Source organism: Eubalaena glacialis, chromosome 7, assembly GCF_028564815.1.
Source record: "Eubalaena glacialis isolate mEubGla1 chromosome 7, mEubGla1.1.hap2.+ XY, whole genome shotgun sequence".
NCBI lineage: Eukaryota > Metazoa > Chordata > Mammalia > Artiodactyla > Balaenidae > Eubalaena > Eubalaena glacialis.
In genome coordinates this window covers 20,987,266-21,004,898 of record NC_083722.1, presented here as the reverse complement: position 1 = coordinate 21,004,898, position 17,633 = coordinate 20,987,266, and the positions used below count along the sequence as shown (strand labels likewise).

Sequence of the window (17,633 nt, the reverse complement as noted above, 5' to 3'; positions counted from 1 at the left end):
CTAGTATTATATAAATGTGTTATGCAATGTCATTCTTCATGTTCAAAGAAGGAACCATGGGACATTGTTCTGGTTGTGCAGAAAGATGTACAGAAACATGGTCAAAATGAAAGAAAGGGCTGCTCTGGAACTTTCGTCCCCAGCTCTTGAGGTTAATTTAATTTTCCTGTCTTCTGACCTTGCTTCAAGCCATAATATGCCTTACCTTTGCATGATTCTCTGTGGTTTGCAATTTTCTCATTCAGTTCCTGCAGCACCACTCAGAAAGGAGATTTATTTTTATTGAACAGACAAGGAAATGGCCAATTAGAGAATTTAAATGACTAGCTCTACGTCACTTAGCTGGGACTTAGCCAGATTTCTTATAAAAATCGAGTCCTCCGTAAGCATAGCAATAAGGAAGCGTACTGCAAAAATCATATACCTGTGTTGGGTCAAAACTTTCATTGATGCTGAGAGAATGCAACATTAACACGAGAAAATTATTTGTGTGTCTTGTTTTGGATTGTTGTTCTTCCCCATAGATAAAAGCCCGTCGTGGTAAAAGAGATTCAGGACAGAGGGAATCTCCACCACAAAGTGTGGTACAATTTCCCAGAGGAGCCAGATGGATGAGAAGCCTTCCACCAGGAAAAGTAAAGTCACATCTCTCTCTCTCTCTCTCTTTTTCTTTAATATTAATTTATTTATTTGGCTGCACCAGGTCTTAGTTGCGGCACACAGGACCTTTAGTTGCGGCATGCGGGCTCTAGTTCCCTGACCAGGGATCGAACCCGGGCCCCCCTGCATCGGGAGCATGGAGTCTTAACCACTGGACCACCAGGGAAGTCCCAAGTCACATCTTGTATTTGCAGGCTGCCTTATGGAAGAGTGGAAGCTTTATTTCCACATCCTCGTTCTCCATTCCTTCTCCTTTGTTTTTTATCAAGCCTCCCTGTTGTGGAGATTCTCCCAGTATAACATTGGACCAGATCCAGCCCGTCATCCTGTTACCTGCTACTTTTTCCTTAGGGAGCCCCAATGAGGTATCTATGAGAAATTACGTCAAATGATCACTGAATCCCAGGACATAAGGAATGGAATGAGTCCAGAAAAAGTCATTTTAAACAAACCCCTAACCCATATATGAGTTCCTGCTACAATATCTTTGCTATGTAGCTGGTTATTTCCCATGAGCTTTGGAAACCTCCAGTAATAGGGAAATAATTCTTTTGCAGGCAACCAAATCTCATCCCTGAGCCTATTTGGCCATTAAAAATTATTTCTCCCATTATATATATATTTTTATATGTTTATCTCTTTCTTCACAGGTTCTCTTTGTTTCACTTTAGTCCCAGTTCTCCAAATGTGCAAAAAAATTTAATCCATCATTCACATGGGAACCCTTTCAATATAGGCCCATTGTTCCACTTCACAGGGACCAAAAAGAACGTGTTGCTCTTGTAACACAATGACAGTTCCTCCAGTACCATATCACCTACAAACAGTAAAAATGGTTCCCCATATTAGTTTTTTTTAAGCTGAATATATGTGAAGGCAGAGCCTAGTGACGTACAACAAAAATACTTCCAAGTGAACATTACACTAAGGAGTTAGTGGTTGTGCTCATTTATACACTATATATCAGGTATTTTAAAAGAGAACCCTTGGATGTTAGCTTAATTCAAAGGCAGCTCTCTAAGTATAAACTTTCAAGCTTTATGGTAGATGAATATGCAAAACAGATGGGACCACAGACTTGAGACTAGGAGACTCAGGTTCTGTGACTGGCTCTTCCCCATCTTCCTCATTCACTTTATTTTGGAACAATGTGACATAAATGCCTTCATTTAATTTTTCTTATATTTTCATCTGCTTCCCACACCTCTGAAAAAAGGCCATATTTGTTTTACTTGATGGTGAGATCCCCGATTTATTGTCTTGAAGCCAACTAAAGAATATGACAAAGAAGGGTTGTAGTCATGATTATTTCGGTGAAAAAAGATAGTGGGACTGCGTGAAATCATCTGTAGTTTTCTCAGACTTAGCAGTGGGCGAAATGGAAAGAAGGTGATCTCAGTCAGGATACTCACTGCAGGCGTCTGTGTTATTCTCTAGTTCCCGAATTCTGTTCATTACGCTATGGACTGGCTCTCATCATGCACTTCTCAAACTTTACCGTGATAACCCAGCGTGTGAGTCTGAGCATTGCAATCATTGCCATGGTGAATAGCACTCAGCAGCCTGGTTTATTCAATGCCTCCACAGAAAGACCTCTTGCATTCACCCTCAATCACTCCAACAGATCCACCAAGGAATTTAATTCAGGAGTAAGTATAATGGAGACCAAGGCTCTTTGTTGAGAGGGGAAACCCAGTTTGAAAGGAAGACTTATATCTTGATTCTGTGGCATATAGAAGCATGAATATTCAGTGGCAAACTAAAAAGGACTAGAATTATTTTTCTTTGAGATATTGCTTACCTCTGTGATTAAAATAGTCTCACTGAGATTATTATGATTACAAGGTTGGGAGTGGGGACTATAGGAAAAAATTGTGAACACTTCTAGAAAGGAATAGATTACTCGGTATCTTCAATGAAAAACTAGGCACTAGGCTGTATCTAAGCACATCCTTCTGCCTCATTCTAAGCAGGTCTCTGTACTTTTCATAGTCTTTGAGACATTGTACAACTCAGTAAGTTCTATATAATAAATAGTAATGCAAATGATTCTTGCCCATAGCTCTGCAAATGAATCTTGTTCTGTGCAAAATCAATTGCTACTCTCCTCCACTTGCCCCTCAGTTGAATAAGCCAGTTTTGCTATATACTTAAAATCTATTTCAGCATTACTTCCCGCTTATAAACGTGTGGGTCTTTGAATTCTCCTTTGGGCCAGTTGTAACATCTTACCAATTCCCCCATTAATCAATGAGTTAAATAAAATCTTTATTACATGTTCATTTTTTATTTGTATAAGAATCATGATTATAACCCATTTAAATTTTTTCTTTAAACTAACATTTATTTCACATTTCTAAAGTCATCCTCATATTTTATGATTTTGTTACCTTGGAGCCAGCTTATTTATAATGACCTCTCTGTCTCCAGTCTTTCTTCCATCATTCATTCTACACATTCACACACCTGTGCTCAAGAATCCAGGATACCTTCAAGTCGCGAACTCCTCTCTTGAGATGCTGTACTTCTCCAGAACCTGGGCCCACTTCTCAGCACACTCATATCTGCTATCCATGGCCCAGGGAGAGTCTTTGCTCTGAGCAAGTCAGAGTCCTGGTTAGTTTCATTGGGTATCATTCCAAATACTGCAAGTCCACTTTTGCTGTTTTTCTTCAATAAGAATGAGTTTTCCTATTTCTCTTTATACAAATCATAGGCATTCTTCAAAGAATGGTTCAAGTACTTCTTCCTTCCTGGGACCTTCCCAAATTGTTCTTCCCTCTTCTCAAAGTCCCTATTTTACTGCCGTTCATCCTCAAACTTGAATTCTGACATGAGTCATATATCTTGTATTATTTATAGTTATTTTAAGTGGACAAAATATTTCATATTTTACATTTTTTGGCTCTTTACTTCAATTTATACCATGATGCCATGTATCTAGTGGTCTACCAAAATTATTTATTGGGTTACATCAGAAGAAAATGTGATCTTATTAATGTGTAATATGTGTTTTAGGAAGTCACCTCTGCTAGGGCAGACCATGATTCCTAAACTTGATTTTAGGGACTAATTTTGATAAGCATTCAGTAAAGATGCATTTTCCTTATTTTTTGAAATGAGAGTCAACATGTCACCTGACTTATTTACTAGAACCAAAATAGTTAAAAGAAGCTCTTTCACTATATTTCATTTACATCTTCCTATCAACTACCTATGTAATCATTTCTTTATCTCTTTTCTTCTTCATTTCTCTATTTTTTTTCCTTTTCTTCTTCATTTCTCTATTTTTTTCTCCCTCTGAGAGGAGCAAATTAGAGATATAATTGGTTGTTTGGAAAAGGTGGAATATTTGTTTGGTAAAAAATAGAGGAAAGCCAAAATTGATATTTTATAGGAGGATCAAAACCCCAAGCAGCTCTGGCTATAAATTAGAATTTTTATAAAAGAAATTCTTAGCAAAGAATTTTCCTTTTTTTCCCCCCAGGCCTCTGTATATGAATGGAGCCCAGAGACTCAAGGTATCATCTTTAGCTCCATCAGCTATGGGATAATACTGACTCTGATCCCAAGTGGCTATTTAGCAGGGATATTTGGAGCAAAGCAGATGCTTGGTGCTGGTTTGCTGATCTCCTCCCTTCTCACCCTCTTTACACCACTGGCTGCTGACTTTGGAGTGATTCTGGTTATTGTGATTCGGACAGTCCAGGGCATGGCCCAGGTAGCCGGTTTCTTTCTCATTCTGTGTGGGATATGGATTCCTGAATTCTACTAGAGATCAAGAGTCTTAATGATTTTCATTTCAGGGAATGGCATGGACAGGTCAGTTTACAATTTGGGCAAAATGGGCTCCTCCACTTGAACGAAGCAAGCTCACCAGCATTGCGGGATCAGGTAAGGATATACATATAGATAACAACTTTGTAATCTGCTTCACCCTATTACATCTTTCCTTCTATGCATAGGATGGTTTGGGGGACAGGGAGAAAAGTGCTGTAAAAATATTCAACAATGTAAGACAGTCACATAACAAATAAGACAGATACATCTGTGCTGTAAAGCCACTAAGACTCAGAAGCAGAAAAGACCATTGTGAGCATTGTGAGGGTAGTAAGAAAAGCCTTGCAGGGAAAAGTTTAGAACTTTAAGAATTTGCAAAAATAGAAAAAAAAAAAAAAAAACCCAAGTAAACTGTATAAACACCATTTTAGCAAAGATATGAAAATGAGACTTAAGACTATCAGTGGTAAGGAGATAAATCAGTCTGGAAAGTAGAGTTTCAAGAGCCCACATTATTCTGAGTTCTTTACTCTTCTGAGCTAATATTCACAACATTCCTTTGAAGATAATTTTTAACTCTCATTTTCCTTTCTTTTGAATTTTATTTTATTTATTTTTTTATACAGCAGTTTCTTGTTAGTCATCCATTTTATACACATCAGTGTATACATGTCAAACCCAATCTCCCAATTCATCACACCACCACCCCCACCCCCAGCTGCTTTCCCCCCTTGGTGTCCATACGTTTGTTCTCTACATCTGTGTCTCTATTTCTGCCCTGCAAACTGGTTCATCTGTACCATTTTTCTAGGTTCCACATATATGCATTATTATACAATATTTGTTTTTCTCTTTCTGACTTACTTCACTCTGTATGACAGTCTCTAGATTCATCCACGTCTCTACAAATGACTCAATTTCATTCCTTTTTTGGCTGAGTAATATTCAATTGTATGTATGTACCACATCTTTATCCATTCATCTGTCTATGGGCATTTAGGTTGCTTCCATGACCTGGCTATTGTAAATAGCGCAGCAGTGAACATTGGGGTGCATGTGTCTTTTTGAATTATTGTTTTCTCAGGGTATATGCCCAGTAGTGGGATTGCTGGGTCGTATGGTAGTTCTATGTTTAGTTTTTTAAGGAACCGCCATACTGTTCTCCATAGTGGCTGTATCAATTTACATTCCCACCAACAGTGCAAGAGGGTTCCCTTTTCTCCACACCTTCTCCAGCATTTGTTGTTTGTAGATTTTCTGATGATGCCCATTCTAACTGGTGTGAGGTGATACCTCATTGTAGTTTTGATTTGCATTTCTCTAATAATTAGTGATGTTGAGCAGCTTTTCATGTGCTTCTTGGCCATCTGTATGTCCTCTTTGGAGAAATGTCTATTTAGGTCTTCTGCCCATTTTCTGATTGGGGTGTTTGCTTTTTTAATATTGAGCTGCATGAGCTGTTTATATATTTTGGAGATTAATCCTTTGTCCATTGATTCATTTGCAAATATTTTTTCCCTTTCTGAGGGTTGTCTTTTCGTCTTGTTTGTAGTTTCCTTGGATTTGCCAAAGCTTTTAAGTTTCATTAGGTCCCCCTTGTTTATTTTTGTTTTTATTTCCATTACTCTAGGAGGTGGATCAAAAAACATCTTGCTGTGATTTATGTCAAAGAGTGTTCTTCCTATGTTTTCCTCTAAGATTTTATAGTGTCCAGTCTTACATTTAAGTCTCTAATCCATTTTGAGTTTTTTTTATGTATGGTGTTAGGGAGTGTTCTAATTTCATTCTTTTACATGTAGCTGTCCAGTTTTCCCAGCACCACTTATTGAAGAGACTGTTTTTTCTCCATTGTATATCCTTGCCTCCTTAGTCATAGATTAGTTAACCATAGGTGCGTGGGTTTATTTCTGGGCTTTCTATCCTGTTCCATTAATCTATATTTCTGTTTTTGTGTCAGTACCATATTGTTTTGATTACTGTAGCTTTGTAGTATAGTCTGAAGTCAGGGAGTCTGATTCCTCCAGCTCCGTTTTTTTCCTTCAAGACTGCTTTGGCTATTTGGGGTCTTTTGTGTATCCATACAAATTTTAAGATTTTTTGTTCAAGTTCTGTAAAAAATGCCATTGGTAATTTGATAGGGATTGCATTGACCCTGTAGATTGCTTTGGGTAGTATAGTCATTTTCACAGTATTGATTCTTCCAGTCCAAGAACATGGAATATCTCTCCATCTGTTGGTATCATCTTTAATTTCTTTCATCAGTGTCTTATAGTTTTCTGCATACAGGTCTTTTGTCTCCCTAGGTAGGTTTATTCCTAGGTATTTTATTCATTTTGTTGCAGTGGTAAATGGGAGTGTTTCCTTAATTTCTCTTTCAGATTTTTCATCATTAGTGTATAGGAATGCAAGAGATTTTGGTGCATTAATTTTGTATCCTGCAACTTTACCAAATTCATTGATTAGCTCTAGTAGTTTTCTGGTGGCATCTTTAGGATTCTCTATTTATAGCATCATGTCATCTGCAAACAATGTCAGTTTTACTTCTTCTTTTCCAAATTGTATTCCTTTTATTTCTTTTTCTTCTCTGATTGCCGTGGCTAGGACTTCCAAAACTATGTTGAATGATAGTGGTGAGAGTGGACATCCGTGTCTTGTTCCTGATCTTAGAGGAAATGCTTTCAGTTTTTCACCATTGAGAATGATGTTTGCTGTGGGTTTGTCGTACATGGCCTTTATTATGTTGAGGTAGACTCCCTCTATGCCCACTTTATGGAGAGTTTTTATCATAAATGGGTGTTGAATTTTGTCAAAAGCTTTTTCTGCATCTATTGAGAGGATCATATGGTTTTTCTTCTCCAATTTGTTAATATGGTGTATCACATTGATTGATTTACATATACTGAAGAATCCTTGCATCCCTGGGATAAATCCCACTTGATCATGGTGTATGATCCTTTAGATTCTGTTTGCTAGTATTTTGCTGAGGATTTTTGCATCTATATTCATCAGTGATATTGGTCTGTAATTTTCTTTTTTTGTAGTATCTTTGTCTGGTTTTGGTATCAGGGTGATGGTGGCCTCATAGAAGGAGTTTGGGAGTGTTCCTTCCTCTGAAATTTTTTGGAAGAGTTTGAGAAGGATGCATGTTAGCTCTTCTCTAAATGTTTGATAGAATTCACCTGTGAAGCCATCTGGTCCTGGACTTCTGTTTGTTGGAAGATTTCTTTATCTCAGTTTCAATTTCATTACTTGCAATTGGTCTGTTCATGTTTTCTATTTCTTACTGGTTCAGTCTTGGAAGGTTATACCTTTCTAACAATTTGTTCATTTCTTCCAGGTTGTCCATTTTACTGGCATAGAGTTGCTTGTAGTAGTCTCTTATGATGCTTTGTGTTTCTGTGATGTCTGTTGTAACTTCTCCTTTTTCATTTCTAATTTTATTGATTTGAGTCCTCTCCCTCTTTTTCTTGATGAGTCTGGCTAAATGTTTATCGTTTTTGTTTATCGTCTCAAAGAACCAGCTTTTAGTTTTATTGATCTTTGCTATTGTTTTCTTTTTTTCTATTTCATTTATTTCTGCTCTGATCTTTATGATTTCTTTCCTTCTGCTAACTTTGAGTTTTGTTTGTTCTTCTTTTTCTAGTTCCTTTAGGTGTAAGGTTAGATTGTTTATTTGAGATTTTTCTCGTTTCTTGAGGTAGGCTTGTAAAGCTATAAAATTCCCTCTTAGAACTGCTTTTGCTGCATCCCATAGGTTTTGGATCGTCGTGTTTTCATTGTCATTTGCCTCTAGGTATTTTTTGATTTCCTCTTTGATTTCTTCAGTGACCTCTTGGTTATTTAGTCACGTATTGTTTAGCCTCCATGTGGTTGTGCTTTTTACGTTTTTTTCCCTGTAATTGATTTCTAATCTCATAGTGCTGTGGTCAGAAAAGATGCTTGATATGATTTCAATTTTCTTAAATTTACTGAGGCTTGATTTGTGACCCAAGATGTGATCTGTCCTGGAGAAGGTTCCATGCACACTTGAGAAGAAAGTGTAATCTGCTGTTTTTGGATGGAATGTCCTATAAATATCAATTAAATCTATCTGGTCTATTGTGTCATTTAAAGCTTGTGTTTCCTTATTAATTTTCTGTCTGGATGATCTGTCCATTGGTGTAAGTGAGGTGTTAATGTCCCCCACTATTATTGTGTTACTGTCAATTTCCTCTTTTAGAGCTGTTAGCAGTTGCCTTATGTATTGAGGTGCTCCTATGTTGGGTGCATATATATTTATAATTGTTATATCTTCTTCTTGGATTGATCCCTTGATCATTATGTAGTGTCCTTGCTCGTCTCTTGTAACATTCTTTATTTTAAAGTCTATTTTATCTGATATGAGTATTGCTGCTCCAGCTTTCTTTTGATTTCCATTTGCATGGAATATCCTTTTCCATCCCCTCACTTTCAGTCTGAATGTGTCCCTAGGTCTGAAGTGGGTCTCTTGTAGACATTTATATATGGGTCTTGTTTTTGTATGCATTCAGCAAGCCTGTGTCTTTTGGGTGGAGCATTTAATCCATTCATGTTTAAGATAATTATTGATATGTATGTTTCTATGACCACTTTCTTAATTGTTTTGGGTTTGTTTTCGTAGGTCCTTTTCTTATCTTGTGTTTCCCACTTAGAGAAGTTCCTTTAGCATTTGTTGTAGAGCTGGTTTGGTGGTGCTGAATTCTCTTAGCTTTTGCTTGTTTGTAAAGCTTTTGATTTCTCCATAGAATCTGAATGAGATATTTGCCGGGCAGAGTAATCTTGGTTGTAGGTTCTTCCTTTTCATCACTTTAAGTATATCATGCCACTCCTTTCTGGCTTGTAAAGTTTCTGCTGAGAAATCAGCTGTTAACCTTATGGGAGTTCCCTTGTATATTACTTGTCGTTTTTCCCTTGCTGCTTTCAATAATTTTTCTTTGTCTTTAATTTTTGCCAATTTGATTACTATGTGTCTCGGCATGTTTCTCCTTGGGTTTATCCTGTATGGGACTCTCTGCACTTCCTGGACTTGGGTGGCTATTTCCTTTCCCATGTTAGGGAAGTTTTCGACCATAATCTCTTCAAATATTTTCTCGGGTCCTTTCTCTCTCTCTTCTCCTTCTGGAACCCCTATAATGCGAATGTTGTTGCGTTTAATGTTGTCCCAGAGGTCTCTTAGGCTGTCTTCATTTCATTCTTTCTTCTTTATTCTGTTCCACAGCAGTGAATTCCACCATTCTGTCTTCCAGGTCACTTATCCGTTCTTCTGCCTCAGTTATTCTGCTATTGATTCCTTCTAGTGTATTTTTCATTTCAGTTATTGTGTTGTTCATCTCTGTTTGTTTGTTCTTTAATTCTTCTAGATTTTTGTTAAACATTTCTTGCATCTTCTCTGTCTTTGCCTCCATTCTTTTTCCGAGGTCCTGGATTATCTTCACTATCATTATTCTGAATTCGTTTTCTGGAAGGTTGCCTATCTCCACTTCATTTTGTTGTGTTTCTGGAGTTTTATCTTGTTCCTTCATCTGATACATAGCCCTCTGCCTTTTCATCTTGTCTATCTTTCTGTGAACGAGATTTTTGTTCCACAGGCTGCAGGATTGTAGTTCTTCTTGCTTCTGCTGTCTGCCCTTTGGTGGATGAGGCTATCTAAGAGGCTTGTGCAAGTTTCCTAATGGGGGGGACTGGTGGTGGGTAGAGCTGGCTGTTGCTTTGGTGGACAGAGCTCAGTAAAACTTTAATCCACTTGTCCTCTGATGGGTGTGGCTGGGTTCCCTCCCTGTTGGTTGTTTGGCCTGAGGCGACCCAACACTGGAGCCTACCAGGCCTCTTTGGTGGGGTTAATGGCAGACTCTGGGAGGGCTCACGCCAAGGAGTACTTCCCAGAACTCCTTCTGCCAGTGTCCTTGTACTCACGGTGACACACAGCCACCCCCCGCCTCTGCAGGAGACCCTCCAACACTAGTAGGTATGTCTGCTTCAGTCTCCTATGGGGTCACTGCTCCTTCCCCTGGGTTCCGATGCACACACTACTTTGTGTGTGCCCTCCAAACGTGGAGTCTCTGTTTCCCCCAGTCCTGTCGAAGTCCTGCAATCAAATCCTGCTAGCCTTCAAAGTCTGATTCTCTAGGAATTCCTCCTCCCGTCGCCGGACCCCCAGATTGGGAAGTCTGATGTGGCACTCACAACTTTCACTCCAGTGGGTGGACTTCTGTGGTACAAGTGTTCTCCAGTTTGTGAGTCACCCACCCAGCAGTTATGGGATTTGATTTTATTGTGCTTGCGCCCCTCCTACCGTCTCACTGTGGCTTCTCCTTTGTCTTTGGATGTGGGGTATCTTTTTTGGTGAGTTCCAGTGTCTTCCTGTCGATGATTGTTCAGCAGTTAGTTGTGATTCTGGTGCTCTCACAAGAGGGAGTTAGAGCACGTCCTTCTACTCCGCCATCTTGAACCAATCTTTACTCTCATTTTACAAAGGAGGGAATTAAAGTTTGCAGAGGTTAAGTAAATTGCCCAGAGACAAATAACTAGCTGGCGGTAGAACTGAGATTTGAGCCCCGGCAATTTGGTCCCAGAGCGCACACTCTCAATCACCATGCTACACTCCCCCACCAGAGCGTGTGATCATAAGGACTTGATAACTACATCATTGCTATTTGCCCCAACCTGTAGCACTGAGAATGTGTACTTGAAGAACAGAACTGAGGGTCATCAAGCCTCTCACTCCCCAGTCCAATGCATGGCTGCATCCTGCAGATTTTTACTCCAAAGCCACCGTCCTGTGTGGCTCCTTCCATTGCAGTTGTCACCATCTCCTCTATCTACAGATGCTCAGTTGGTCTTCTCTCTCCTCTAGCTTTGTTTCCTTCAAACTTCTCATCAAAGCCAAGTTATCTTCCTAAAGCACAGACAGGGCATTTTTGCTAACCTGCTTAGGAATCTTCAGTGTGTGCCTTCATGAATACAGAAGAAGACTAACCCCCTTATTGCATGGATATAAAGATGCTCTACCATTTGGTCCCAACCTGCCTTTGCGCTCAACATCCCTCTGTAAGCAATGCTCAGATTGTAGCATGTACAGTCTGCACTTAACTTCTCTCTGGCTCTATTTCTACTGGCTCATTTTCCTGGAAGGTCTTTTGCTTCCAGCTTCTTTTACCAAAATTCCATCCATCCTAGTATTAGCTCATGTAAACAATTTGTGAATCTTATCATCAGTTTTAATTTTCTCCTCATGTATACTTTCAAAGAAAATTGTAGTTTTATTATCATATTTATATTCCACATTCTTTTTTTTCAAATTGCATATTGGGACCCATTGAAGGGGTCATAAAATCAATTCAGTAGGTCAAAACCAGTATTTTTAAAATGAAAGTGAATAGAATAGAATGGAAAATTTTGGAGTGAATTGCACACGGTAAGACTAAGTACTGATTCATGAAACTCTTGTTTGAAGTGTATGTGTGTGTGTATTTGTGTATATATTGTGTTGCCATGAAAGATACATTTCTTATTATGGGTCTCTGAAAAATATGTTCAGACTCCAAGGTCTACATTGTATTACACTTATAATAGTGAATTTTGTTCACGTTTTTCTCTGCAACTGGGCTGAAATCCCCTTGAGGTCAAGGACTTTATCTTATTAGTTTTTGTAAGAGTTTCCTTTTCTGTTGCCAACCTCATATTTCCCCTGCCAGAATGTAACTCTAATTATAAGGAAATACTGGTGGGCTATGTTTGCAGAGAGTTTCTATGACAAACAAAGGGATTTGTATTTGGTCACATTGGAGTTAAGGAGCCATTGAAGTATCAGGTGGCATACTGTTATTATTTATTAATTCTAATTACTTCTCATGACTTCTCAAGATCTCTTATTGGGGGAGATCTGTGAGCTGGAAGAAAGACTCTCATCACCCAGTAATTCTAAGTCTGCCACCTCTTTGTTGGGACAACATCCAAGGAAGTCACTCAGTCTCAACCTTTGCTATTTTCCTCAGTGTTTTTTATCCCTCTTCTCTTCAGGGGCAGCATTTGGGTCCTTCATCATCCTCTGTGTGGGGGGACTAATCTCACAGGCATTGGGCTGGCCTTTTATCTTCTACATCTTTGGTGAGTCACTTTCTCTTAACTCCTAACACCCCCACTTCCCAGGCGTTTGTTTTTATGCTTACATTACCTATCACCCACATTCTTCCCATTTGAGGGAAAATGTCCATTGTTAAATGGAAGATGATGAAGAATGTTGAGGATTGGTAGATTTCTTAGTCTAGTCTAAGAGATGACCATCTGCATGGTGCTGACTTCTGAGAAATCAGGAGTGTAGCCTTACACACCCACCCCAGGCATCTTCTGTAGAATCTCTGCCACCACATCTGAAACACCAGGTCTAGTTGCTCTAAGTGGTTAACACGTCAGAGCTGGTGAAGCACATTTTCAATGTGTCTTCATATTTTATTATAATTATTATTTCTGCCAAGATGCCCTTAACCTATTTTCTACCAGGTGAATCTTGCAAAGCTCAAATTAGATGTACACCTCCCTATGGGGACTACCAAGACTTATCCCATCAGATTAAGTCTTTCCGTCCTCTATGATGCTTACTGATAATTTCTTTTCTAGGCTGTGTTGGCATGTAATTATTTATTTCCCCTTCTCCCTCTCCACTAGATTATGAAATGACTGAGGCAAGAAATTCATTCCATATTTTTTTTATCACTTTGGTACTATCATAGTGCCTGACTTATAGCTTTATAAATAAAAGAATGGATAAATCCAGTAATTAGAGGAAATTTAAAGAACATTAGTCCACAGAGTCTTTTAACACAGAACCTCTTCAGGTGACAAATCTCAGCAATGAGACAAGTTTCTATTCTCAATATGGTTCCAGCTAGGACGGCTTTCTCATTAATGATGCTAATCCCAGGTCATTTTTGTCCACACATGTTGATCAGGTACTGTCAAGAAATATTTTTCTGGAAATCCATAATGGATGTATTGTTTGAATACAAATAACACTGTCTTTTGCAAATGTGTTGGAAAATTTTCCTCGCCACACTCATTTTATGACAGGTTGTTTTGTATGTGGATGAATACTTTTCTCTTCAATCCTGACTATTCAGATCTTCTAAAATAAGACAGTAAGGTGTGTATTAAGAAGTTGTTGCTAATGACACACCACAATATATCCACTGGAGTCTGAAGAGTAACTTATCAGCTATACAGTGGTACGTTCATGCTCCTGCTCTGTCGAGAGGGCTCTGACATTGACAAATGGCACTCTACATTTAGTCAAAAGGAGATTTGTAGATGAATTGAGATGAAGAAGTGGGAAACTTTAAGTCATGATGGTGGAACAACCATGAATTGATATGTGTGTTTTGGGGTGAGGTGTGCTACTTCAGAGGAAACTCCCTTCCCCTAGCACACAAAACTACCTGAAAACTAATTGGATCCCAGCTTCCCAGGTAGCATTGGCTGCGTCTGCTGTCTCCTGTGGTTCATGGTGATTTATGATGACCCCATGCATCACCCATGCATAAGCGTCAGGGAAAAGGACCACATCGTGTCTTCACTGGCTCAACAGGTACAGTGCAGCCCTTCTACCCGTGGGCCATGCAGAGATCTCCAGGGTAGGGTGTGGGGCTCTCAGGAGAGGCATCCTCTGTCCTGTTCTAATACCCATACTGATTAGATATTTCCTTTCAGTCCAGTTCTCCTAGACGATCTGTCCCCATAAAGGCTATGATCAGATGCCTACCACTTTGGGCCATTTTCATGGGTTTTTTCAGCCATTTCTGGTTATGCACCATAATCATAACTTACCTACCAACGTACATCAGTTCTGTGCTCCATGTCAACATCAGAGATGTGAGTATGCTTCCTGTACTTCTATGAACATGATAATGGCAATAAGAAGAAACAGTTCTGTGCTGCCTACTACATTCTGACTTTACACATAACCACTCATTTAACCCTCACAATGATTGAGAGACATTGTAATGATTTCCATTGCACAGGTGTAGAAATGGGGACACAGAGGGGAGATGACTTGCCCTGGATTACACAATTACTGAGTGGTAGAGCTGCTGCGGTATCTGTGTTCTTAACCACTATGCAATGCTGCCATACTAGCTGATGCTTCAATTTCCCTTAGAAATGAGTAGTGCTTTTCTCTGGAGACCAGTGTAATGCAAGTGCTGGCTCTCTTACCTGAGAAAGTATTCTCCTCATGTGGAAAAGGATGCTAATTTCCTTAAAGCAACTCCAAGTGTCAGGAGGGTGGGCTAATGGTTGCTCTGTGTACCTGATAAACTCTGGTGCCATATGCACCTCTGTAACTACTCACTGTATACATTTCCTTCTTTCAGAGTGGGGTTCTGTCCTCCCTGCCTTTTATTGCTGCCTCAAGTTGTACGATTCTAGGAGGTCAGTTGGCAGATTTCCTCCTGTCCAGGAATCTTCTCAGATTAATCACCGTCCGAAAACTCTTTTCATCCCTAGGTAAGGATGGGGGGACTCGGTTAACCAATCCCTTTTTCCACACATGGTCAGAGAAGTTTCCTGATGGTGTGTCCCCATTGCCCAGGGCTCCTCCTTCCGTCGCTGTGTGCTGTTGCCCTGCCTTTTGTGGCTTCCAGTTACACAACAACTATTATTTTGCTGATACTTATTCCTGGGACCAGCAATCTGTGTGATTCAGGATTCATCATCAACACCTTAGATGTCGCTCCCAGGTAAGATTTTACCTGTTTGTTCCCCTCCCCCAGGCCCTTCCGGAGGTTTAGGCCTCAGTCTTCTTGCAACTACTTCTTGTTGTTGACATGCACAAAATGATGGCAGAGTAATAGCAAATAACCAGAAATGTCAGTACGTGGCCATGACCTAAGGCGTTTTTAGAACAACAGTGCCCAATCTTGGCCAGTAACAAGTAGATGAAACTTCCTTAGCTTCTCCACTAGAGATTGGACTGTGCGTTCTGGGAAATGACCCACACACGTGTTTTGGAAAAGCTCCCAGAGTGTTGATGACATTAGCTACCACATATGTATACACTTGCCCTGAGCCAGATCCTATTCAAAGGACTTCTCATATATCAACACATCTGATCTGCATAACTACATGTCCTATTGTTATCCTCACTTTATAAGGGAGATGATTGAGGCACAAGAAGTTTAAGTGACATGTCTGAGGTCACACAAAGGCAGAGCCAGGATTTGGACCCAGGCCATCTGTCCAGTGTATGTTGTCTCATCCACTGCACAAACTGCCTGCCATGCTGAGATGCTGGGGTGGGAACCTGGGCTCCTGAGAGACAGAACTGTTTCCTAGTGGTTGAGTCGGTGGATAGGTGATTTCAGGTTTGGCAAACAGACATTGCCCTAACTATCTTGAAGTGAACAGAAAAAACTGAATTAGGCTAAATGACTTTGCTATTCGAGCTGAACTGCATTAAAGTTGAGTTGCTGAAAAGCGATAGGCAGCTTCCTACATAAAATCATCTCCCCGCAGGTATGCAAGTTTCCTCATGGGAATCTCAAGGGGATTTGGGCTCATCGCAGGAATCATCTCTTCCACTGCCACCGGATTCCTTATCAGTCAGGTTGGGCCACTTTATTGAACATCTGCAAGTGGCAGGTATTGTTTTAGGCACTGGGGATTCACAACAGGGCCTCTGTTCTCAAGGATTGTATGGTCTGATGGGGAAAGTAAGCCTGGATGCCGACACAATTACTCTGTTTATAGGGGACTCTAAATCAGAGTCTGGTAGTTCACATTTCCCAGGGAAAGAGAAGTAAAAGCTGAATTTCTAAAAATGAATAGGTATTAGATTAATGAAAATGAGCAGTTCAGGCACAGAAAATAACACATATGACTTCCTAGGGGAACAAAAGTATGAAACAGCTCTTAGTTATGACCAGAGTGAATGATACATGTCAAGGATAAGAGATGAAGACACAGGAGCAGAGGGGAAGGTTATGAACAGTCTGTTCAGATTAATTCCAATTTCTAAAAAAAAAAATCACAAAATGGAAACCCAAAGGGTCCCAAGGCCAGCTTGAAGAGAGGTTAAATCATGGGTGGAAAGAGAAAGGCTGTGACACAGAGCAGGGAGCATAGCCCATGAGGCTTGCTCAGTACCAAGTGTGGGCTGGTAAGGAGGATGGAAAGGCAGATCCAGGCTGGGATGGCAGGATGACATGAGCCAACTTACAGAAAAAGATTTGTTTTGTTTTCAATACATCTCTAGGTGATCTATTTTCAGGTTGCTTTTTGACCAAATTGCTAGGAATCCACTTTGACTATAATGCCAGAAATGAACTGTGACTTACAAGGGCTGGATGAGGAAAACCATACAGTCAGACCAAGTGTAACTCACATCATATTGAGATGTCCATCCAGGGGGTTGTTGTGATTGATGTCGACAGTCAAAAACAAAACAAATCAGAGAGAGCACAAGAGTGAAAATCTTAAAGCTGTTGTTTTAGGCATAATTTTAAATGAGTAATATGATATTTTCAAGAATGCTGAGATCCAAATTTCTAGAAAAACATTAGTGTAGGTTAATTTATTTGGGTTTAAAGAAAAGTTCATCCCGAGCCAGAACACAGTGTTCATTTTAGCATCCTCTTGTTTCCGTCAGTTTCATAAAACCTTCTTTGAGAATTCAAGGTGCTCAGTGGTTATTGCATATTGTTCCCTAGATTCTTTGTGATCAGTGTTGCAATATACAAAATGGAGGATTTCTAGAACTAGTGGAGAAGGAACTGTGAGGCTGATAATTCTGTGTATTTTTTTTTTTTCTCCAGGATTCTGTGTCTGGATGGAGGAATGTCTTTTTCCTTGCTGCTGCTGTCAACATGTTTGGCCTGGTTTTTTACCTCACATTTGGACAAGCAGAAATCCAGCACTGGGCCAAAGAGAGGACTCTTACCCGTCTCTGAGGATATAGTTGAAGACTTAAATGTAGTACTGACCATTAACTTTCTCAACATTTTTTACTTATCATCATTCTTTTTTCATATTCTTGGCCATAGGCTCAGCAGTTCTCAATTTTGGTTACATGTTAGATTTCCCTGGGGAGTTTCTAAAATATACAGATGAATGGGCTCTACTCAGGAGATTCTGAATGAATTGGTCTGGGATAGAGCCCAGATATCACTAATTTTTAGACACTCCCC

General features: G+C 39.6%; 1 protein-coding gene and 1 non-coding gene across 2 annotated transcripts; one reads left to right on the top strand and one right to left on the bottom strand.

Annotated features, from left to right (window-relative positions):
• The first annotated feature begins 607 nt into the window (after positions 1-607).
• SLC17A2 (solute carrier family 17 member 2) lies at positions 608-17,396 on the top strand. The gene is made up of 11 exons (XM_061194895.1): positions 608-635; positions 2,098-2,309; positions 4,148-4,381; positions 4,467-4,554; positions 12,478-12,564; positions 13,920-14,038; positions 14,161-14,322; positions 14,823-14,955; positions 15,041-15,188; positions 15,964-16,054; positions 17,262-17,396. The coding sequence occupies exons 1-11, from the start codon at positions 608-610 to the stop codon at positions 17,394-17,396; spliced, it is 1,437 nt and encodes a 478-aa protein (XP_061050878.1).
• On the bottom strand, positions 753-826 carry TRNAR-CCG (transfer RNA arginine (anticodon CCG)). The gene has a single exon. It is a non-coding gene; the product is annotated as a tRNA-Arg (tRNA).
• Positions 17,397-17,633: the final 237 nt, after the last annotated feature.

Excerpts from the sequence above, each read along its gene's own strand:
- SLC17A2 (XM_061194895.1), top strand. The coding sequence starts at position 608 with ATGGATGAGAAGCCTTCCACCAGGAAAA. Across the intron at positions 636-2,097 it reads GAAGCCTTCCACCAGGAAAA|TTCCCGAATTCTGTTCATTA; the intron begins GTAAAGTCACAT and ends GTTATTCTCTAG. Across the intron at positions 12,565-13,919 it reads TTTTATCTTCTACATCTTTG|GTAGCATTGGCTGCGTCTGC; the intron begins GTGAGTCACTTT and ends CCAGCTTCCCAG.